This window comes from Pavona decussata, unplaced genomic scaffold (genome assembly GCF_977016875.1).
Source record: "Pavona decussata unplaced genomic scaffold, jaPavDecu1.1 SCAFFOLD_134, whole genome shotgun sequence".
Classification (NCBI taxonomy): Eukaryota; Metazoa; Cnidaria; class Anthozoa; order Scleractinia; family Agariciidae; genus Pavona; species Pavona decussata.
The window spans coordinates 2,946,015-2,970,610 of NW_028145547.1; the positions used below are offsets into that span (position 1 = coordinate 2,946,015).

Consider the following 24,596-nt stretch of genomic DNA (forward strand, 5'->3'; position numbering starts at 1 on the left):
TGAGCTCTGAAGTACTGTGCTATTGCATGGCTCAATGAGAGCCTGGTTCGTTCTCTAAATATCAAGACAAGAGCTAACGGCCGCGTCGACAGTTTGGAATAATTCGGCATGGCGGATATAATATAAAATGAAAAGAGTGGAGGTTGGGCTCGACTGTTGAACACAACTGAACTAGCATGAATTAAACAGTTCAAGACTCACGCTTAAAACTTGTCCACAGACAGGAATATTATGGGTGAATTATAAAAAATTCAGAAACGAGAACGGGAAAATACAAAAATCCAGGACAGGTAAGAGCAATCTCTTTACATGCCTACGGACAAAGCGTCATTCAACTCAATGTTACGCCGATGGCTGTTACTCATATATCTTACGTTCCTCGGAAGTTGCAGAGCTGCATGCTCTCATAAAGGGCTCGCAGCAGGCCTGAGTAACTTCCGCCTTCTTTCTTTGTTAGATAATGGGTGGTGGGGAAGACAAAACTGTCTCACTGTCTCTCGACAATTGAAATCACGGTTGTGTAAGGCTCTTAGCACAGGTATGCCCCAGGCCTATTAATCCTAAGCAGCCATGTTGTACTATTAGTTGTTAGGGATCGAAAGCATGCCTTATGTTTTGTGTACAGGCGATCGCATAGGGCCCTAGCTCAAGTGCTTGTGGGAGTAGTGCCCGGGCTGAAGTTGTTACCACATTCTTTTCTCTTTATCAGAGAGTACTTATAAGAACAAGCGCAACAGGCTTTACAGACCGAAATCAAACCCTCTTTTCTTTTGAGGTCGATTTGAATGGTCATCTTTGTTGTATACGACACGCTGGCGCCGTCAAGGGTGTTTCGTGTAGATCAAACCTAAAACTTGCTTAGGATTGTCGAAAATAAGACATCGACGTAATTATTTTTGACACATCTCTTGAAACCTCTAGACAGTCACAGACGCAGACAATGTTGCTTATGTGCGTGAGTTGGTTTCTTTTTTACGCGCGTACCGTGCTACGTACAGGGAGGCCGGGACGAGAGGAAATCACCACTTCTCTAGGTGCGCGATAGCTTCAATACAATTCAATAGTAGCTAGTAGAAAACGTTAACCCACCAAACCCCCAACGGGCACGCGTGCTAGGCTTGCGGTCTAGGCGCGCAGGAACTCGTAGCGCTTCAGAGCATGGAAACATGAAGGAAGACGAGCGAAATGAGTATGCACTAGGGCGCAAGAAAAACGCAACCTCGATAAAGTAAAAACCACACTTGATGATAGACTTTCTGAAAGTCCTCTCCAATATTATTTTCCCTCTTCATTCTTTATGTTATGTTGATTTTGGTTTTCTCGTTGGAAAGGACGACTTCTCGCGACGTTTGTCGCTCGCTGTCGCGACTTCGTCGGTTAAGAAGTCGACTTGTGGCAAGTCTAACTTGACGACAGCTGCATATACAGTTGCCACCAAGCCAACCTTTAAAGGTAGCTTTGGCGTAGTCTTACTTCTTCCTCCAACGACGGAAAGAAGTAGAAAATTGATGCCTTTGCGCAATCGCTGTCGACACCAAAACTGTAACTGATTTAAACGGCTCAGGCTGGTGGGCGACACAGATACCAGCTGATTTTCAAGTCTTGCGCAAGTTTGAACAAACTAGCAACCTGCGAGGGGCGAATGTTTTCTTGCAAGAAGGCATGCATTTGCCAACGCTTAGCGATAACCAAAGCAAATGCCAGGGGGGGGTGTACTCCCTCATTAAACCTATACGAGCATATGCCGCCCAAGGAGGTCGTGATTTTGAGACTCTCGACATAGAACGGGGTATCAGTCTATTTTCGTGTCGCCATTTAGAGCGGAGTGTAGTGCTACAATCGTACGGAAGATTCAAAATATCAACTGCGATTTTAAGGTGGTCATAAAGAATTGCCTTTGTAAAATGTTTATCGAAAATCGTTTGTATTGTGAGTTATCTGCTGCACGCCACGTGCTGGGTGCCGTAGACTATCACAAAGCAATTACTATTTAACATATATCATCTTAGACTTTCTCAAAGTCCATTTTTCGTGGGAGTCCAGTGAGGCGGTGCACAAGAAGACGACTCGAGGTAAGTCTAATATCACCTAAGACATACGAAAGGCTCCGTGGTTTCCATTTTTTTTTATTACATTTAATTTTGCCACACTTAACAATACAGATTTAAGAAAAAAAATTAACCAACAAAACAAAGAACGATGAAATGGCGAGAAAACCTAAAAGGAACCACGAGGCTTATGAAAAATTTGGTTTGGAGAGAATTAAAAACCAAAAGTTACAATTTTTTACAAGTTTTAGCTCTCTAGGACGAGAGGTTCAGTGCGCAAGTAAATCGAATCACTCTCACTTCAAAAGCAGTGTGAGGGCAGAGTGAGCCGGGAGCGAGTCTCTCACGCCTATCACAGTGACATTTGGATTTCTGAATCGTCAGCCTAAACGGTTTTGTCATAGAAAGATAAAGCGATCAGCGTCACGCAAATGTAATTTCATGTCAAGGTATTTGCATGGAATGTGTTCAAAGAAGTATACTTAGCTCAGAAAGTTGTCATACATCAGGATACGTAAAGTTCAATGTTCGCGCGTCGAGCGTTTGCCATTGCATGTAGTGAGCCGGGACGCGCGCGTCTTGTTAAAGCCTATTAACGCTTATTAAATTAACCCTTATTCAATTTTCGACTTCGAATTTTTAGACTTCCAAAAACGTATTTTGTGCTTCAAATCTCATTTGGCAAGTTGAAAATGCCATAGTTTATTCGACCTTGGTTTTATTGTTATATTATTATCATTGTGCAAATAGCTGACTCAAATTTTGTTGTTTGCAATCGTCTGCAGAATCAGTGTGCCTACTCATAATTGTCATGTTTTTAACCAGATAAAGTTGTTTTTCCTTAAAGCTGAAGGACACGATTTTTTTTGGACGAGGACAAGTGAAAGATCCGGTTTATAGATTCAAATTAAATTGTGCCTGTTATTACTATCAGCGCGTGTGACACTTTGCGCTCGCGCGCGCAAATTCCCTCGAGATTTTGTCCTGGCGTAATTACGATGCAACTGAATGCAACCGGTGTCAACAAACTGGTCCGTAAACAACAGTGCAAAGCAAACAATTAAGCGCTGACCTTTTAATTAAGACCGCACGTGTCCGATATTGTTGTGGTTCTTTGTCTTTTCTTCTTAGAGGGTATTGATTTTTCAGGCCTGTTACTTTCAACTTTCAACTTTATGCAATGGACTGGCTCACGAGTGGCAGTTTCCAACTGCATCTAGACAGGCCAGTCAAAAATGAGTTGTAAAGACGAACTGTTATTATTATCAGTTTTAAAAATAATTCAATGTGGAATAGAGATGAGGAAAAGTCAGAATAATGAGAAGATGTAATAAAAAGTTTGAGAAAGCAAAGAAGATAGCGAGGCTATTTAGAAACACGTTGACATTTTAATTTGCAAACCGCGTGCGTCGCGCAATCTCGAAGTAATCTCGCGTGGAAACGAATGTCTTTAAAAGGAGACCTGTGTATACATGTAAGTCACAAGTCTGGACAGACACACCAAACATGTGTGGGTGATTTGAATAACAAAGCTAAAGTTACCTCTTTCTACTGGTAATGCTACTGAGATGTGATACATGAATAGAAGAAAATAATTGCACATGAAAAGCCTCTTTGAAGAGAAAAATTCCTATCACTGTAATTAGACCACACTGAATGCAAGGCTGACGCTAAAGCAAAGGCAATTTGAATCAGGCCAATATTTCAAGTTAAAAGTAGAACAAGCCTTCTTCAGGGACTGAACTACAGGTGAGAGGAAATGTCGTCTGACACGTGCTGCATCTCTACAGAAGAGATCGGCAGCGAAAAATATTAAGAACAGTCTATTTGTGCGTTGTGCGGGTCCTCTGCGATTCAAAAGTTTCAAAGTCGGCACTGTTGTTATGTCTAAAGTAGAGTCGACTAAAGGAATAAAGGGTTTCCTATTTTTGAGGGAGAAATCTACCGGCCGAATTAAGGTGGTGTTTTGTGGTTTCATGCGAGCACAAAGTTACAAAGAAGTTTTGTCATTCAAAAAGAAGCTCGTTGTAATTCAACATGAGGGGACTGGTAGTTCTTTAAATGAGACAGCCCTATTATTTCAAAAGGTAAACAAATGATATCGTGGGCCTGACTGCCTGCCACTCGTTGAAGACTTAATAAGGTAATACGCTTTACATTGAGTTGGGTTTCCAATCTCACAAACGCTTGACAGCGTTTGATTGGTAGTCGCGCGCACTGAAATATATCTAAAGTTACAAATATTCTTTATGAGGCCCGTGCGACTGTTGTCTTAAGAAGAACGCCACGTGCGCCATGCGTTCGAGAACAAAGGAGTTAATCATGAAACGTTTGCAATGAAATAAAGCAATTTATCGCCAAACAAACAAACGAGCGTTTTAATCTTGATTGAGTAAGCCTTAATTGGAAGTATTGGACTTGTGGATATGAATACTTTAGGCAAAGAGAAATATTATTTGCATCAAAAATGTGATGCCTTTTGGAAAGTTAAGTTGAGGTGTTTCCTGAAAGTTGCCTTGTAGGTGTGGGAGTTGTGATAGTGTTATGAAGCGTGGCAAGCAGTGAAAAGGCCATTCACATGTTAATACACACGTGTCACATTAATAACATCTGGTCCATTTAACTGTAAATTTACAGCTTTGGAAGTCCATTGTAGCTGAGCAAACGACTCAAAGAAAACTTCATCCCATAGGGTATTAAATAGAAGCGTTATAAATAACAACAACGAACATTCCATCGGCTGAAATAAAGCGTCACAACGCGACACTTTAATACACTCCTAAAATCAATATAGGTGGAATTTCGTGAAGGTATAATATCGCTGGGAAGAAAAAGAACTTTTGTTGGGCTTTTTTCGTTATTTTACAAAAAGGGCAACCACCAACAGTCATAGGAAGTCGTTTGAAGGTTATTTAAATAACTATTGTTTCCTCTTTGTCTTAATTCCAAAAGAATTTCTCGCGCCAAAACGGCGGGACTTTGTCTTGTTACCATAGCAATGGGCTCTCGACCAATCAGATGACTCTTGTAACTTTAGTCACTGCTATTTATTCCAGTTACGCACTTGGACGTGAGAGAGTTTGAGTAGTGGATTTGGAAAGTTTCTTGCTTGGATAACGACGTGATGACTGCCTCACGGACAAGTATTCTGCCCTCCTGTCCTCGGAGAGAGAGGCCAAACATTGTCCCTAGCCGTTCCGTCTGTAGGCAGTTATTTGGGCCTGTGAACCACGAACAAGTGAAAGCAGATTTGCTTCGCGAGAGAAGGAAACTCAGCAACGAAAACACTCAAACGTGGAACTTCGATTTCGAAAATGGAATCCCTTTGGTTGGAAGATATGTTTGGGAAAAAATTTGCACCAGATTGACGAAGGACCGACCGGTTTCTGGTTTTCCTGACCGTGTGAGCGAAACGGGAAGTAGTGAACGCTTGGGTTTGAATCTTCCTTCAGCTGAAATTACTACAGTTGCTACTACGACGAGTCCGGGCATGAGTGATTCTACGATATCAAATGACGTGGAATGCGAGTCACTTCTTAGTGCTAAATGTGATAGAGCAAAGCCCCTAAGGTGCCTCAGAAAGAGGAAATCGAGCGGCAAAATAACTGGTAAGTCGGGTTGTAGTATTTGTTTTCGCGAATTAACCTTTGTTACTCATTCGATGGTATTCAATGTTCGACACGTCGCCTTGCTCTTTTCGTCGCTGGCTTGTGACCTATATCTTGCAGTTGCGTGAGAGATCATGTTTCAACAGAGCGGAACGTCAGTTCACAATATACTTTGGCTTTTTTGCCCATTTGATAGGATAGGCTTAATACGTGTGATAAATCTTTGTGGGCGAGGTTACAAGAAACGCTTTAGTAACGTTGTTGTTACCATAATGGTGTTTTGTCAAATCAGTTCACACGGTAAACGGAAGAAATAATGAACTACAAGGGCCGCATCATTGATTTACATTGGTTTTCACTAATCCTGGTTAATCTCGTTTCAGATTTCCTTCGATCGAAAAAACAAAGAACTTCCACCAAAAGATCACAGCTCAGAAAAAGGAAATCAGCCTCGAAGCAGACAAGTATGGACTTGTACGTTCGCAAACATTAGCATCGACTCTTTATGAAAAGGTGAGGGTAATGCAAAAAGATGAGAATGTCCACATAACGCTTTATATGCTTAGAATAACTTTCGTGAGGGAAAAGACGAAAACGGCTGGATATGTTATTGCTGTTGTTTTCTATTACCGTAATGTATGAACGACTATTCCCCAGGGACGATGAAAATCCATATCTAGTTCCTCGTCGTTTGTTTGTCTGTGTCAAACAAAGCCGGTGGATTAGCGGTCGTCGACCCAGGCGTAACACCGCTGTTTACACGGGTTACGTAAGTTGGTTTAAGACGCGTGTGGCTTGTTAGTTTAAAGGATAACAATTATTGAACTCTTAGAATGAATGTGCTCCCGTTTCCTGTAGCAATTTTCTTAATGCAAGAGAAATTCGATCAATTATTTCAATCAGTCCTTGAATTAAGTGACGCATGACTTAACGAACTGAGGTGATGCCAACCATTCCTAATTTTATTTTTCCGGTAAATGTAATAGTGATATTACGATTTGACATTAATATGAAACTGTTCTTTTGCTTTATAGATCCAGAAGATTATCACACAAGATGTTAACACCATCCAGTCAAGACTTGTCAACAATCTCTTAAAGGAACTGAGACAATTTGTTGTAAATATAATATTGTGGAATTTCAAGGTTGGAAATCAGTGTAAATTACTGTAGATGAAGATACCTAAATTATGTAATGTAGATAGCTTTTCTCCTTCTTGCAAGGTTGAAATATTTTTTGTTCAGAAAAAAGCAGTTATCGAAAACACAGCTATGGTCACAATGTGACTGCTAAGACTTTATTATACAAATGCTAATCTCCCCATTTTGGGTTCAGTTATATTTTATTTGACCCTTTCACTCACCACATTCAGACATCTCCCTATGTTATTCCTGTATCCAGATATACTGGAAAGAGATGGGAGATGCCAGTTTAAGGATGGTTTCTCCCTTTGCTACCGCGCATATGCTGTGAATCTTGGGATGGTCCAAGACTCTGATTTCTTAAGCACCACGCCTCCTAAAGGTATTTTTACATGGTTTATGACTATGCGGTAAAAGAAGATCCTAGCAAGGGTGATTGAAATCCAAAAAAGAAAATTGGAGGTAACCACACGTTTTTCAGAGATAAATATTATGAAGCTTCAATTCGAAAAAAAATGCCGTCAGTGTTATACGTTTAAAGGTGTTTTACAATATTTTTATTATTGTTGCTTAATTATCTCTGAAAAATGCATGGTTACCCACAATTTTCTTTCTGGATTTCTTCAACAGCTGTTGTTCTTCTTTTCCAGCATAGCCATAAACCACACAAAAATAGCTCAGTCTATACAGTGGAACCTCGATTTAACGAACCTCTATTTAACGAAGTCCTCGATATAACGAACGATATTCTATGTCCCGGCCAAAGTTACAGTAAAAATGTATGGAATAGAACCTCGATATAACAAACCTCATTATAACGAATTCTTCGATATAACGAACATAATCCGGAATCCCAAACGTAAAATCTACCTCGATATAAGGAATTACAATGTCAACACTTTTAAATCGCTACTCTGAAACTGTCATTTCTTTGTAAACAAAAGCTGCGCGTCTGCTCAAAAGTGAAAATAATTGCTACTGAAAGCCACCATTGCATCTCAAAACGTAGCACTTCTGGGTGACAAAAATTGCATTGAATTGCGTGAGAGAAGTCACCTGTTTTGCAAATCAATTATTAACTATGACCTCGATATAACGAACATTTTGGTCGTTTCCCCTCAAGTTCGTTATATAAAGGTTTTTGATATCACGAACCCTCGCTTTAACAAACAAATTTGGCCGGTCCCCAGCGACTTTGTTAAATCGAGGTTCCACTGTATTAGGAGGCACCGTTAAGTATGGCCATACAATAATTTAAAGCTAATCAGCAGTACCTTCCTGTACATGTGGTGCTTTGTTTCGCATTAATATTGAAAATATATTTTGACGGTAAAATTTGTCTGTTTTTTTAGTGAAAGGGTTGAGTGATAACGTTACAGTTGCATTTCTCATAGAAATAAGAAAATATATCAAAAAGGAAAAACAAAAATCTAAGAATAGTTGTAGTTTTTGTAAAGAATCCTGGACAAATGAGAATGTTTTACTGAATTTACTTTAAAAAAAATTCTAAAGAATGGACCTGAAAAAATTCTCCTACTTTTTGCTTTATACATTGTCCCCTTGTATTGTAAATATCAAAATTCAAAGATCTGAACATTGACAATAAAAAAAAGCGTTATTACAATATATGTATGATTGTACCAGAATGACATGAGACCTCTGAGTCAAGACCAAGACTCTGAGTAAGCCCCTACATGAAACATGGTGGCCCCAGGGGGAAGGGGACTGCTTGGGTTTCTTTACACAGATCAGAACTGTCAAAGCTCTGCTTTGTTAAGAGTGGAATGGCCCAGCATTGTCTTGTAATCTAGAGACCAGGAGTTTTTAACACGTTCCCTCTGTTTACTGGTTCTAATGGCTGAATCCTGTACAGTTGGGATTTTCAAACTAGCTAAAAGTCCAGTTATATTCAACCACAGTAACAACATAAGTATTAACTCTTCTACAGTGCAACACGCCTTACCGTGGCCACCCAACAAACTTTATTTTACAAGTTAGCCAATCAAGATACGCGAATTTGATTAACGGTCATGCCTCCTTGCAAAGTCCAACAGGCAAGTGACACAACAACGAATTACTGAAAACATGTCATTTTGCCAATCAAGATACACGAATTTGATTAATGGTCATGCCTCCTTGCAAAGTCCAACAGGCAAGTGACACAACAACGAATTACTGAAAACATGTCGTTTTGCATTTTATGGCTAACTTGTAAAAAAAAGTTTGTTGGGTGGCCACAGTAAGGGGCGTCGCACTTTCATGTATTTCTTGATGAGTGATCCTTCCCAGGAACTTTCATCTCCCTGAAAATATAGCATCTTGCCAAGTGACTGTGCACCCTTGTGATATCTATGGCCCTTGAGCTGTTATAACTTGTTCAAGGCTGAAATCATTGCATGTGACCATTCCATCATTTTCCCAGTCTGTGCTGTTATTTTTTCGTCTTTCAAAATGAAATTTTCGATATTCTCTTGAGTACGAACTGAGATGATCCGGGGTAGCCTCATCCCTAGTAGGAATGTGACATTACCTGTTGAGCTGCTCAGGAAGAAGTGCTTAGCCTCACCCCCAGGGGGGGACTCCCACACAAAAGTGATAGGGCTGGTTGTCGGAATTTTGAAAAGAATTATGTTTTGTAGGTGTGGTCCGGACAATAATTATTTTGTACCCTTAAGAGCTGTACCAACTCTAAAGCAATACACTAACTGACAGTATGGTACCACCATACCTCAGAGGGAAGTATCACCCTTGACACTTTTATATGGGAGTCACCCCTCCCCCCACTGGGCCTCCAGCCCCTGGTTAGCTTAATAAACATGTTGAAGCGTAGATCAGAGGTACCCCTGTCATTTTTATATGGGAACTTTTGGTTCCCCACCCACAAACACTTGCAATGTAAACCAGATGGCCGCCATGCAACTGGCCAAACAAAAGGGAAGAAGTTTGCATGAAAGGTGAAGTGTTCCCTGTTTACTTTCTGTTTTGACACTCACCAATTCTGCCCATTACGGTTCTAAGATTACTGGCTGAGTTGATATGAATCTCACCAAAAAGATGCCAAAAAAAGATTTAAAAATTTTTGTTGGGTGGCAACAGTGCTTGAGGCTGCAGTTTAAATGTAATTGATCACCAAAGGCCTTCATGGCTCATATCTGGGTGCATATAGTTCATTTTCATCATCATTTATTTGCCTTAGTAAAAAAAAGAAATCAATCAATTTACAAGTCAAAGTAATGGTGAGGAGAACCACCAGGCTTATAAGAGAGGCCACCTTGGCTGTCATTAATAAATAGAAAATATGGTGCTGTGTAAGTGCGGCTTAGTCAATTCATGATTTTACAGATAAAAAGTGCAACATTTTTTCCTTAAAGGTGAAAAAACTAGATGAAAAAATAATTGATATTGGGGGAGTTCCAGATTTTGGGACCTTGGTAAAGGACTCACGTAAATTGCTTAAGATTTGTGCGACAAGAATGCAGTCGATGGTGGTTGGCTGTTCTGGTGCCATAATTACGCACTTGGGTACTTCTTAAAAACAAATTCAGAAACATTGGAGGTAATAATTGATTTTGATAATAAAACATAAAATTGGCTATTTGAAATGAATTAACTTGAAAAATGTCTAAGATACCCAATTTAGCAAATAGGGGAGCAGTGTGCTCGATAATCTGAATTGGCAATGGCTCACACAACGCTTGCAAGTAAAATATTGTTTAGCTTAGACACAGATGTCTTCAAGCGAGATCATTATGGTTTTGTCCAATATATTTCTTTGCAAGCTATGCTAAATTCGATACCTAGCGGTTGATACAAAGAATGCGGACAGTAAAATACAAAAATATTAGGGGACGAGTCTATGAAAATTTGCCATTTTTGCCCTTTTAAGCTTTAACTGCTGAAAGTTTAGAGAAGCATGAACATTCTCACTGTTTCCAAATCAAAAGCTGTTACACAGAATTTGCTAATGTAGTGAACTGTGTGAAAATGTCTCCGTGCGAAGCCATTTTAAGGCATTTATATTTGAAAAAAGTTTTTACAAGACTTTTCTGATCTGTTGATTTACTCTATGAAACAATGAGAGGTATGGTTCCATAAAACCAACAGGTGCATGCACTTTCTTGATAGAATAAGAGTGTGATCTTATCATTGAAAGAATCCCTGAAAGGCTCTTTGAAGTGCTGTAAATGCATGCAGCCAGATTACAAGTGCTCACACAATAGGTTGGGGTAAACTGTCAGTGACTTTAAATCACATTATTTCAATCATAATTAATTGAATGGCTTGGTGCACAGGTGACCTATATACAGTGCCTTTTTGATAATTTCCTTCTTGTCTTATCTCACAAATTATCGCAGGATTTTTTGCATCAGCAACAGTGGCTATCAACTCCTTCAGGAAATATTGCCTCAATGCCTTATCTGTTGCTTTACACTTCGTTTGCCCACAATCATGAAGGAAATGACAGCCACATGCAAACAATCCAGCAAATCTGAGCAAAAACAACAAAAAAATATCTACAATTAAAGCACCATATAGGTGAGAGGTACACAGAGACTCCTTCAATAAATATTGCAGATGCCTAATTGTGGACATTGCTTAAAACTGTCAACAACAAGTCGTAACAGTTGCCTTTCTTCCAAATAAAAACCGGTCATCCAGTCAATAACAAATTGAAGATACTTTTGAGTTTAATAAGTTGCCTCTCTTCCAAATAAAAAACCAGTCATCCAGTCAATAACAAATTGAAGATACTTTTGAGTTTAATAAAATTCTCTAGCATTTATTGCCTTTATTGTACACCCAGTAATTCACACATCATTTCCATAAAAAATTTATTACAAAACACTGATGAGACAGTAAGGCAATCAACCTAAACTTAATACAAAAGGTTTGACGAAACGTAAACAAAATCTTCCACAATTGAAAGTTCAGATCATTATAATAAAACAACAGTTTGATTGCCTTTAGAAGTTATGTCCAGTCAATTATTACAACATTATTTAACAACATAAACTGTATAAATATACCAATGATATTTATCGCTCCAATGACACATTGGTTTTCCCCTCACTTTTCCAAACCTTTTTTTTTTTTTGCTAAATAACAAACACAGTTGAAACAAAACTTTAACTTTAAATATTTATTACCGACACATAAAACTTAACAGAGTGGCTACATAAAATCGGTCGGCAAAACAAACTCAACAAACAGCTATAATGCTTTAAACTGTCAAATTATAGACAAACGAAAACAATGAAATTGACAGCTAATAATAATTATTAATAATATAATCATTCTCGTATATTTATTTTGTGGGTTACCCTCACTCGATTAATTACACAGAAAATAAGTTTTACAACTTCTTAGATATCCTCACATATCTGATAGACAATCAATTCATTTTATATCACAATGGAGATGGCTTTTGATTTCTCAAGAAAAGCAAGAGCCGACAGCATAATATATATATCCATTAAAAATATAAAAAATGACAGTCATATCAACTGTAATCAATTTTCTTTGTCTTCCAGATTAAGCATTTGCTGTTTTAATTTCGCTTGCTTATCATGAGTTCCATTTGGTTTCTCTGAAGTCACAACTGCTGAAAAGAATAACAATAAAAAATTATTCTTTAAATTCCATGTTAAATTTAACCCATTATAAAAACCTACCTCAAAATTATATTAATGGTTAGCGGTTAACCATGCTTCGAGCAACTCAGCCCTGAGCTGACAGAATCCACCATCGTCAAGATCTTAGAGCATGTGGCAAAAGACGAGCCCAGAAAACTTCATACACAGTGGTCTGATTGCCCTTCATTTACAATGCCTAGAACATAGCTTCTTGTTTTACAAAGGCCCTTATTTACCTCCCTCACTTCCCCCATAATTTGCCTGCAAAATTATCAACCAAATCTTTATATAAGTCCCCATAAAAAGGCCTACTTTCCCAGGGTCCCCCTCTGGGGTCGACAGCTGATGATAGGCACATTGATCTGTGCCTATTAAATGGTGGATGTTAAACAGGTGCAATCAAAAGCATGAAGCTGGCTTCCAGGACTTACCTGACTCCTTGTAACACAGGAGTGCCTTGAAAACATTTCTCATTTTCTCCAGGTTGGCACTGCTGACTTTGCTGTGATCTACCATGGGTGTTGGGTAGTCCTTCCCTATGATACACCTTGCAGCCTTCTGCACACTCTCTGGCGCAGTCCAAGGAGCATGGATGTATTTTGATGGGAACCCTTTTAGGACTGGCAGGTATTTTCTGAAAACAATTCACAAAATAGTGCCCTTTAGAACAGGTTTTCAATCAAATTTATAAAACACTATCAGACAGTAAATGGTCAACAGATGAATACAATTCAACTGAAAGGCTTATGTTGAGCTTGATGGAAGATGACACATGGACCAAAGTGACAAAAAATATGGGTCAAATATGTTACTTGAGGTGGCCTGATGGTACCAGTATCCAACACTTACGACCACTTATACTTTGAAGGATATCAAACAAATACCAAATCATTGGCAAACAAGTGATGGTCATTTTTCATTTTTATGGAACTGTGATCAGCATGTTCTGAACATATTTTTGCAAAGATAAGTATTAAGGTAATAGTAATAATATTAAGTGGTATTAGTGGTCTTAATGTAATGAGTGGTTAGTAATTGATCCGTCAGTATAAGTGATGGAAAGTGATGGTGTATGATGAGTATATGAACATCAATACTTTAACCCAATTCTTAATTCACTGCCTTAAGTTCACTTGAAATAATTTTGCACACTCATGTGCACCAAAATGTGATTATATGTGTATATCATTAGGGTATTCATTATTTATGCATACGTCCATGGAACTCTAAAACTAATATATAATTTAGTGTGGTCACAAATATAATTTATATTATTTTTATAATTTTGATTGAAAGATTACATGTTAGTGCTAGGGAAACATTAATATAATTAATATGAACACGGGAACACTGGATACTTTTTGGAAAAGTCTTGTTAAGAGGGTTAACATGTTTATGGACAATTTGAAGTTTTTACAAGGGAAACTTCACATGAAAATCTCGTTTTGAATTTGACAATCTTCGATACACACCAAATCTGCTCAATGACACAAATAAATACATGTGAAAAGCTTAAAATATATAATATATTTAATTAAAGAAGTAGCTGGACTACTCAATTTGAGCACATATTTAATTATATATACTGACATGTACCCATCTAGTATTGGGGGTGTAGAATTGACGGGTCTTGACAAATTTTTGGCGAGTCTCAAAATCTCAGTGTAGCAAAATAAAGTCATGGAATCACGAGCTCATAAAAAACAAAGCGGGTCTTGGAATCTCGTAGTTTGAATAATTTTTGAATCTCGTAGTCTCGCAAGCCAAGTTTTTTAGTCTAAAAGAACTGTCAAGAACAAAACAAAGAATAATAATGAAAAATGGCTCAACATTGCAATCGCACAGGTTGTGAAACATGTAGACTTGGATAAATTCTGCTTGTAAACTGACGTATTTTTGCCTATTAAAAAAAGAGCAGGGCTGATTTCATGGCGTCTCATTATTGGATTTTTGATTCGCTCTGTCTCGGGCTCCGGTTTGAAAAAAAATAGTTCAGACTCAGTCTCAGATTTCGAATGAGGGTCTCGGTGTCTCGGCGAGTCTTGAATTTTACCATTCTATAGCCCTAATTAGTAGTAAGTTACTTTCTGAATTGAACCATCAAGCAAGCAGTGTATCAAGATTGTCATAACACGACTGTTATCACAAAAGATGAGACATACCTGTTCAGAGTCCATTTCAAAAAAAAGTAGAACTTGGGCATGTCAGAGGGGTAAAAAGCCAGCAGATGAGAAGGGATTTGATCCTTATTGGACTGCCACCGAGGCAATCCTGAAAAACTATGACAGTCATTAATTTTGGCGGGTCTGAAACGCAGGTCACGGGTAACAGGTCAAAGGTACAACCCTAACCCTAACCTAACCCAACGTTATGGTTAGGGTTGTACCTGTACCTGTTACCTGTGACCTGCATTTTAGACCCGCCACATTAATTTACCTGGTGAAGTTAGATTAGATAACATAAAGGCTAAGTGGTCATAATTTCCCATACAATGTTGTGTTTCCCATCATCACCAACTTGGCAAAGGAGAGAGAGCCTGGGATCAAGATCGTCAAACACACTACCTAATCTTTGATTATTACTAGTTCAATTAGAATTTCGTTGATGATTGCCATGTTTCTTAGTTTTATTTTTTAACTGACTCATTGATCATGACTAGCAATGGGAAGTGAAACATTTATGGCAAATTGGCCTAATAATATAATATATAGTTTAATTTGCTAAAGCTTAAACTCCTCAGAATGTGATCAAAGTATAGCAGTTTCATCAAGAGATGGCAGCTAGCTATAAATTGCCCTCCTTATGTCTCGATCGAACAAGGATGGTAGAATTACGATTGCTTTAGACTTCTTTGCCTCAGTACCAATTTTTGTTAAGGGATCAAGTAAATTAATGCACTGTAAAATTGTGGTCTACAATTGTGGAGTACAAACTAACGTTTATCAAAAGTTCCAGCATATACACGTGACCACTTTAATTACTTACTCTTGCAGAACATGATCAGGAAATTAAAGGGTACTTTTAATAACTAATTATTAATTTGCAGACAGGAGATTAGATGACAACTAATATTGCAGGCATAACAATGCAGATGATAAAACCGTGAGTTTCAAGGAAAATACTCACACATGTACAATTTTATGGTAATTGTGCAGTGGCCCGCTGTTCACATTGAGTTCCTGTTGTTTTGTGACTTACAGAGGCCATTAGCATGTGCGCATGCACATACATGCCAACCCACGGAGTTCAAAAATCGGGAGACGTCCAAAAATCTTCAGGGACAGCCAGCAGAACCGTGTCAGCAACAGCAAAGAGCCTCGGAGGGCTGTGGAATTGGGGCTATATTTAGGCCTTCAGTGGGGGGGGGGGGGGGGGACTTCGCCGTTCTACCATAATTTCAACATTTCTTTATGGTTCAACGAAACCAAAAAACCGTAATCAGCGTCCAATCTTTCACTAAGTATTCAATATTTATAGTGGACGTAAAAAGCGGGAGATTTATATACCAAAGCGGGAGAGCGGGAGATGAGGCAAAAAAGCGTAAGTCTCCCGCCAAAAGCGGGAGAGTTGGCATCACTGCATGCAGTTCCTTGGCATGACAAAATATGCTTTTGCCATATTACCATGACAGTATCAAATTTAGTATTGAAGAAATTCACCTCTCCAGGAAAGAACATCTTTAATTACGATCAAATTTACGGTTTTATTGCCCTAGACTGTAACACTAAACTAAATCAGGTATCCAATTAAAAACAACTTTGTACTAGCCTGACATAGTCGCCATTGGGATCCAGCTTCCTTCCAAATCCAACTGGGCAAATACAGTTAAAGAACTGTTGGAAAAAAGCACTGCAGGACAGCCACATCCAGTTCCCGGCATTCAGACTCCACTCTGCATCCAGAAGCCAGCGCTCAAAAACCTGCCATTAAAGAATCAACTAAGGTAAATAACTAAAGATTTATTAGGATTAATCATAACCTAATAAATAATTAATAACAGTTAAATTACTCTAGGCGTTTCTTGGTATAATTTAAAGAAACCACTGTAAGTTCCTTTCTACCTTAGAATCCTTTGTGTTGTGACTGGGTTTGTGTGTTATGGAAACAACAGACAAACAAATCCAGTTAAAAGAAAAGCCAATGCCAAAAAAACATACAATGAGAAAAAGGGTGAAAGCAACAAATCTGCCGTTCAGGCAGAGAGATCCAGTTGCTGTGAGATCTACAGTGCACCTTACTAGTTCAACTGAATGTCATTTCCTGAATATAGATGCGAATGTAAACCAGCCGTAAATTTGAACATTTATTTCGACACGAGGCACCGTGAGACAAACTCGCAATTCCAGTTACACCGATGGGCCCTCATAAAAGTCAACTTAACTGCCGTACAAACCATGAAAACCGATTAACCTTAGTGAACTAAGAATTCAGGTAAAAACTCGGTGACCCTCGTGGTCAACATTAAAGGCCACCTATGCGCATGCCCGAAACTAAAATGCCTGCGCAGGGAACCCAGCTGGGAAACGCGAAGCCCAGCAGTAACACTGAAACTGAAGTAAACTACCTGTCTAGGCCTAAATCATGCCACATCACTGAATACCATATTTATTTGCCTATAAGCCAAGCGATTTTTGGACCAAATTAAACTGAGAACTGGTCAACTCTTAACAAGAAATTTGCTGGTCTTCAAATTGTCAGCAGAGTTAAATTTACCTTCATGCCTTCTTCCCAGCTAATCCACAGATCCCCTCTGGTAAGGAAACATCCAACTGCATGTCGAGCTAAATGATGGATCCACCCTTCTTGCTGTAGTTGTACCATAATAGCATCAATCCAAGGAAAGCCTGTCTGACCCTGTATACAAAAGTCAACCCAAGACAATTAGTACATATCTCAATATTATTCTTGATGATTTAAATAATTATTTTTTCCTGTTTTGAGGACTCCTAATGAGATGCACAGCTGATCAGTATTTCCTATGTAGGAAGGATCCAATCAGGTGATTTTCTAGACACAACAAAAATGCTAGCACAAGTAATGAAAAATCTGGTAAACAGAAGAAAAACATTGCTTCCCCTTTTGATGGATCATTCTCTAAATACTAATTAACTATTTGATTAATGTGGCAGGTCCTGCCAAGGGAATAAAAACAGGACGCCATCCTTAAACAATCCTATCAATAAACTCAGGGAAACACAGTCAAAACATGGATGTTTTCCGGCAGGTCTATTCCGGGGGTGAGGGGTGGGGGGTGAGGGGTGAGGGGTGGGGGGTGAGGGGTGAGGGGTGAGGGGTGAGGGGTGAGGGGTGAGTTTAACTGGGGTGAGTTTAAATTTCCCTTAACAGAAGTTCAGTCGGTTTCCCCATTAAACCTGTGATAAGGCCCAATTTTAGCAGTGCTCTTATTTATTTTTACGCGGTCGCTCGCTAAATTTTTGCAGGAATGGTTTTTAAAATACCAAGACTGAGAGCCTGATCACAGGTTTATAGTTCTGAGATACTACGTCTGCCAACAACCGCGTCTCAATTCATACAAAAGCGCGATAAGAGGCGCCTCATTTCTCAGGCTACCGATAAACCAACTAATGGAATAATGAACTTTGACAGGCTGTTGACAACATTATCACAAGATGTTGATTTCATGCAAATGATCACAAAACACGTTCTTAAGTTGACTTGAAAGTTGACCTGGCTGAACAAAAGCAGAACACTATTATTAAGGATATTGTGTTTTATTTGTGAAATTTTGGCGTAAATAATGGATTAAGCTTTATAATACTTCAGAAGCATGTTTACTGGGGCATTTTGTTTATTAAACTCGCCGCGATACGTAACCGGATCCTAGTAAATTATTTTCATTATTTTTCACTCTGACGCCATTGAAAAGTTTCACGGCGAGGTTTACATCTCACGGCGTGAAATATTTCACTCCTTTATAATTTTACTTTCACGGCGTGACCGGCCGCTGTGAATTTATTTCCCAGTCTTCAGATTCACTCCCAGAGTGAAAACGTTTCGGAATAGCGTGAACACGGCGTGAAATTTCCACCTCACAGTGTGAAGTTTCAAATACACGCGCCGTGACCGTGAAAAAAATTCACTATTTAGAGTGAAATCCATAAGCCCTCTTTTCGCGTGGAGGGTCACATATGGAGACAGTATGACAAAGGGAATGGGGTTTCTGGGCTGCTATGGAACCCATTTTGTTTTAGCACCTAAGATAGTGTGTGAATTAAATCACTGATTAAATTCAAATAAATTAGCAACAATGTAAACATTATAGTTCTCAGGAAACTTATCAGTGTCACATGTACCACGTTACAATACACTCCATTAGTGAATGTCGGGTATTAGATGCGTCTCAGATCTCAGTTAAATAGGGGAAAGAAACTACAGTCTTGAATCTTGAATCGTTATAGTCTGAAATGTCAGCTGTCTCCTCCCCATAACCCCCTGTGGGTTAGGGAGAAGAGACGGCTGACATTTCAGACTAGAATTCGTTTCGAACAATTGGCTCACCCCTCACCCCTCACCCCTCACCCCCCACCCCTCACCCCTCACCCCTCACCCCCTACCCCTCACCCCTCACCCCTCACCCCCCACCCCTCACCCCCCACCCCTCACCCCTGGAATAGACCTGCCGGATGTTTTCAGCTGGAAAAAAAGTAGACTTAAAACGGTTCTTGCCTTTTTCCTGTTATAAATTCATGATAAGCAATCAATTATTAGAGCTAGGGTTAAGTTGTGGTGTGGTTATAGTGCTATTAGTATTCCTTGCCTTGGGCATATTATGACGAGTAGGTGCAAAGACTTTAAAGACTGGGAACTTTTATGGGTTTGTGATCTACTTCAGACCAAAATTAATGTAATTTTTTGTTACCCCCTTTTTGAACCTCACAAGGCCTGGTCTTTAAAATTGATACCCATTTTTAGACCTGACCTCTAGAATCCATATCCCTTTCTGTAAAATCCAATACCCATTTTTCAGACTTTCAGACACAAATTGTTAAAATACCCATTCTCAGACCAAAATGGCCCAAAGGCTGTATCCTTTGGCACCACACATACCAATATATAGGGAAGTACCCCTGCCTTGGGGATAACACTTTTTCCCCTGGAGCTTTCAACTACAAATTAATCTGATCTCATTTCATCCTTAATGTATCATAAATTTGTTATTAAATTTATCAAAGGGAAATTATACAAACCTCTTCCCATCTCTTCAGCAAGACTGGATTCATGGTCCATGGAATTTGTAGACACACTGGGTTCTCATCCATTTTATCAAACTTTGGGTTATTAGCAGCTACAGTGAAGAAAAATTCTCGCCACAAAAGCTGGCCATACAAGGAAACTGGAGGGTCTTTGACTTTGACCTGAAAATTGGTTTATAGCAAATTAAAATTTTACTCTCTGTTTGCTATTGCACCATCAAAGTCAGGTGCAAAAAGAAAGAAATCCCACTCAAAAGTGATCACTGTAGCTGGGGATCATCAATCATATTTATGCCTCTTGGTGGTTAAATTTGTGGTTCAGTGGACTAACTTAAGGTGTTAATAATAATAACTGTAAAATAAGCACCATCGGTCAGAGTTTCACTGGTACCTTAATTAAGGTTACTGAACTGGAAAAGCTATTTCAGGAACTCATGAATAGTAATTCATTCACTGATCCATCATTTGCGTCCTTAGCGTTGGCGTCACAACATTCATTTATACATTTCACATAACATGGCCACAATTACCACCATAATCACCCACGACTTGCTCCCAGGGGGGCACTTGACCCATGTTTGGGTGTAGGGATGCCGCTGGGGGTTTGAAACCCTGACCCTGTTTAGGACGAAAATAACCTTAAGTCCCTACCCTGTGTAGGACAATGTCCTCAATTTTAAGACCCTATTTAGGACAGAGAACAACATCTAGCTCTTGTGTTACACAAGTGTTTATTGGCAATAGTAATAACATTTAAAGGCCCACTGTCACTTACTGGACGTGATTTTCCACGCATTGAAACGCGAATACCAATTACAACCGATAAAATAATGCACTTCCTAGAAGTGATGGCGAAAAATCCCAAAATTTCTCATTAACAGCGGTGAACCTTAAGTGGAAACTCAATTGACGTGAAGCATTGTTCACTAAAATAAATGCAGACTAACGTCTCTGATTTCGGATTGCCAAATACCCGACAACAGTCTTGCAACCATACCCTGTCTAGCACGGGTCCGGGACAGACTCGCTTGAAATTATATATCCTGTTCAGGACAGAGGGGCCAAAAACCATACCCTATCCAGTGGCACGTCCCCGTATAGCCCATATAGGGGAGTACCCCCCCCCCCCCCCCCCCCGGGGACTTGCTCCCATCTGGCCTCCTAGCTCAGTTGGCAGAGTAATGGACAATCAAATCTGGAGGTCAGGGGCTTGATTCCTGGTGAGGTCAGAGAATGATTTTTTCTTTGACTCATGTGATTTCCCATTTCCTTACTAGGGCTAACGCTCAGTGGGGAATTCACGGGTTTACACTACAGAGTTAATTCTCTGATCCATCATTTATTTCATGAACTACTTGTCAGCACAAATTGCTACGTACTTAAGGGGTGGGAATGAATATATTCAGGCCACACTCACAAACTAAGATTCTGGTACCTTTCTAAGAAATAACAAACAGACCTGCAGTCAATTCTGACTGTTAGCCAGTCAAGCCCCAATCCCCCCCTCCCTCCTCCCTTCCCTCCAATGCCTGAACTAGGTTTGGAATATGGCAAAACTCAGCCAGATTTTTGAAATCATAACTATTTATGTTTGTATTCAACTCAGGTTGTTATGCTGCCTTAGCTTGATTTACTAGTCTAGCTTACCTTTCTGTAGAGCTCTGTTAATCTGTGGTAGAAAAGTCTTGGTGATAAGCAGCCAAATCTTAAGTGAGGACTCAGTCCTGTAGGGCTGGGAAACAAACTGTTTGGAGTGACTTTTGGTTTTTCAAAGCTTGCTATCCAGGCCTGTGAAAGGGGGGAATTGTTTAATATCTGTCAATAGCTTGGGAATGCAAGCTAATTTGTAAAAAGGGAAAACAAAAATTCCAAATTAATTTATTTGTATCCCATTACAGCAATGAATAATATTGTTAGTAAAATGTATAAATAAGTTTCCCATGTGTAAAGTCAACTCTCGCCTTGCAGGCACCTCGCTATAAATTTATGGACACCCCGATAATGTGGACAGCAGCTAAATCCCAGACGTTTGACTGAAATAAATTCCCCTGGCCTATTACGGACTCTCGCTATTAGGGTGTCCGCAATAAAGGGAGTTGGCTGTAATCTTGTTTCAAACTCCCTGATGAAGTATGTAAGATGTAGTTATCAGACGAAACTGGTTGGAGAGTAAACATTGAGTATAAAACAAGATAATTATTGTTGCTGTGTGCTGCTCACTAGTTCCTTGTTACAGTGCAATGAACTCAATCGGGCCCACCGAAAAAACCGACACTTTGAAATTTAAAGAAATGTTCTTGTTTTTGATTGGTTTACAAACTACCAAAGCCAGACTCCTTTGTTGAGAACGTGACTTGTGATTGGCTGATCAATGTTGGGTGGCCTCTGTTGAGTTCGTTGCACTGTAAAAAATTAAAAAAATGTTATGTGTCCCCCAGTTAATGGCAGACTAGATTACTAATTTTCTTGTCTAGAACTTACCTTTCTCTCTAAATGTCTGTCAAGTCTTATCAAAGCTTCTGTCTCGCCACCATGCCATACTTCAGCTGAAAGCTTTGATACATCCAGTCCTAATTCCTTCAGTGACGGCACTCCAAACTTTTCCTCGTGGTCTTCAGAGACAGGAGTACAACAACCTGCAAATAACTGCACATCTAGGGTAGGGCAGGGATGTTCTGGGGAGCCCAGAGACTGTACAATAGCCAGAAATTTCTTGTATGTAAGGGGTGCTGTACCACCATTCTTTGAAATGATCCTAAAAAAAAGAATTTAATCTTTCAAATTTTTATTTGCCACTATTAATTTTTAAACAGCTTTATGAGTGAAAAAACTACACAGCCAAATAGGTACCTTTTTCAAATCAACCTGATACAAGTACTATATTTAACAATTATTCTAGTAAAGTAGCATTGGATACAAGATGGCAGATAGCCAACGAGATGTACGGTGCTGAGTTGGCTACAATCATCTCATATCCAACAAGCATGAGTTGAATAATAATTATTCAATACAGCAGCTGTTTTATTAAAAACAACCAAGAAATATTGCTAGGTCTTGCTGATTTTCCTTTGAAAGAACAACCAGGAGACAAGTTAATGGTCTGTATTTCTTGAGCATGGTATAATGGCTGGTATACAAACTTGGCCGCTAAGCCAATCAAAACCTGGAATTGCATTATACAACTCAAGTTTTTTAATTCCAGAGATATTAACTGTCGATTCTGTGATTTGTATTTTAAGAGAACCTCTTCAGGGCTGTCAACCTCACACGTCTTCAAATATGGAGAACATGACTTCCCCAGCAAAGCGTTGCATCAAGGCCAAATTCACAGGTTCAGTGGGGGGTTCAGTGGGGGGGGGGGGGAGGGGGGGTTCGTAAATTAAACGGTACCAGAAAAAACGCTAAACATTTCAGATTTTCTTGTCACACAGTCCAGTATACGACAAATAGCAAACTTCGTCAATTATCCCGGAAATCTGGAGATTACAAACATAAATCTGGAGACCACTGGCAGATAGGGTTAAAAATCTTGAGACTCCCAGATTATCCAGGAGAGTTGACAGCCCTGCCTCTTATGACATCGTCACTCTGCTAATTTGCGTAATACAGAAACATGAATACATATTTGTGGATTAAATTTTTTTTACTTAAAAAGTTTTCAAACCAGTTTAATTTTTGTTTTCCTTTATGCAGTATTTATGACCATAATCCGAGGGAAATAAAAATCAAACTGGCTTGAAAATTTTCAAAAGAAAAAACCAATTGAAAACAAGAAAACACCATCCTTGAAGTAACCCTTACAAAAATACAAGCAATCTGATCTTATTTTTCACTTCATAGGCAATTATTTTTTTAGCGCAATTAATTTAGAGTATGACGACGTACTGGATTTTCGTTAGTTACTGCATTCACCATAATTATAAGGTTAAATCTGTGATAAAGAGTGAAGCATACTGCAATAAATTCATCAGTTAACCAGCTGCTTAATCAACAAATTTAAGCTTACTCACAGTTGCGGATCATACAACGTGTGCGATCGACGAACGGCCACCTCTACTCCAGATTCTTTAGCAAGCATCCGAATAGCTGCATCTTTCTCTCTTCCAAAAGGTTCTGAATCCTCCTCAAAAGTCAGTAGGGAGGTTTTCCATTCTCGAAATAAGCGAGGAAATACATCGGCCGGTTGGCCCCTTACAACAAAGAGGCGGGAATTGAGTTTTCGAAGACTATCATCGACATCCTCAAGAGACTGAAGCAAAAACCTCCATAGGTTTAGGCCGATCCCTGTGTTCTGATCAACTTTAGTGTCCAGAACGTAAATAACCCTAAGGGTATCGCTTTCTTTCACTGCTTCTAATAGTGAAGGGTTGTCGTGCAAACGCAGATCTTTCCTGACCCAGTGAATCGCATGTTTTTCCTTCTCCTTCGCTGCGCTATTTTTCGAACTAGTAGCTACAGGAAGGGTGTCCTTTGTAGACTTTGGAATCGAAGCATTAAACATTATATCGATCTAGTTCTCTTTCCTCTTGAAAATAGCTTGTGCCAAGATTTCCCAGAAATATGATGTCCGTCATTTTGCGTATAACAGCCATTAAATAGCCTGAATTAGCCCATGGTGGTACGCAGCTCTCGATACGGAATAAGCTGTCGTTGTGACCTCGGTAAACAGTGAAAGATTGGCAAAACTTATTCAGGTGAATCATGACACGTTCGTTATATAACTTTCCTCCGAGAGGAAAACGTGCCAATTTCACGTGCGGTGACAAAGTTTTCCTGTGCGTACCCCTGAGGAACTGGACTCACGTGAAGCTGACACACGACTACTAGAAAGGCAAGCAATGCGTGCATAGAGGCACTTTGCCATCGTAGGCTGGCCTGCAAAAAAGGTCTATAGAGTAATAAGAAAAAAATATACAAAACAAACAAATAAAAAAAAAAAAACCCGGTTTCC

General features: G+C 39.3%; 2 protein-coding genes across 4 annotated transcripts; one reads left to right on the forward strand and one right to left on the reverse strand.

The window, feature by feature from the left end:
* The first annotated feature begins 3,628 nt into the window (after nucleotides 1-3,628).
* LOC146467740 (uncharacterized) lies at nucleotides 3,629-8,422 on the forward strand. 2 transcript variants are annotated; one of them, XM_085125710.1, is made up of 4 exons: nucleotides 3,629-3,797; nucleotides 5,105-5,656; nucleotides 6,040-6,169; nucleotides 6,691-8,422. In XM_085125710.1, the coding sequence occupies exons 2-3, from the start codon at nucleotides 5,173-5,175 to the stop codon at nucleotides 6,147-6,149; spliced, it is 594 nt and encodes a 197-aa protein (XP_084981836.1). In that variant the 5' UTR covers nucleotides 3,629-3,797; nucleotides 5,105-5,172; the 3' UTR covers nucleotides 6,150-6,169; nucleotides 6,691-8,422. The 2 variants fall into 2 exon arrangements, with proteins under 2 accessions (XP_084981836.1, XP_084981835.1); XM_085125709.1 differs by lacking the exon at nucleotides 3,629-3,797 and having other exon boundaries at nucleotides 4,886-5,656.
* A 3,118-nt stretch (nucleotides 8,423-11,540) lies between these two features.
* LOC146467741 (cryptochrome-1-like) lies at nucleotides 11,541-24,339 on the reverse strand. 2 transcript variants are annotated; one of them, XM_085125708.1, is made up of 8 exons: nucleotides 23,656-24,339; nucleotides 22,127-22,400; nucleotides 21,293-21,433; nucleotides 19,640-19,807; nucleotides 17,145-17,285; nucleotides 16,200-16,351; nucleotides 12,863-13,065; nucleotides 11,541-12,397 (listed from the first exon to the last, which is right to left on the reverse strand). In XM_085125708.1, the coding sequence occupies exons 1-8, from the start codon at nucleotides 24,144-24,146 to the stop codon at nucleotides 12,309-12,311; spliced, it is 1,659 nt and encodes a 552-aa protein (XP_084981834.1). In that variant the 5' UTR covers nucleotides 24,147-24,339; the 3' UTR covers nucleotides 11,541-12,308. The 2 variants fall into 2 exon arrangements, with proteins under 2 accessions (XP_084981834.1, XP_084981833.1); XM_085125707.1 differs by having other exon boundaries at nucleotides 11,541-12,400.
* Between the last annotated feature and the right edge of the window lie 257 nt (nucleotides 24,340-24,596).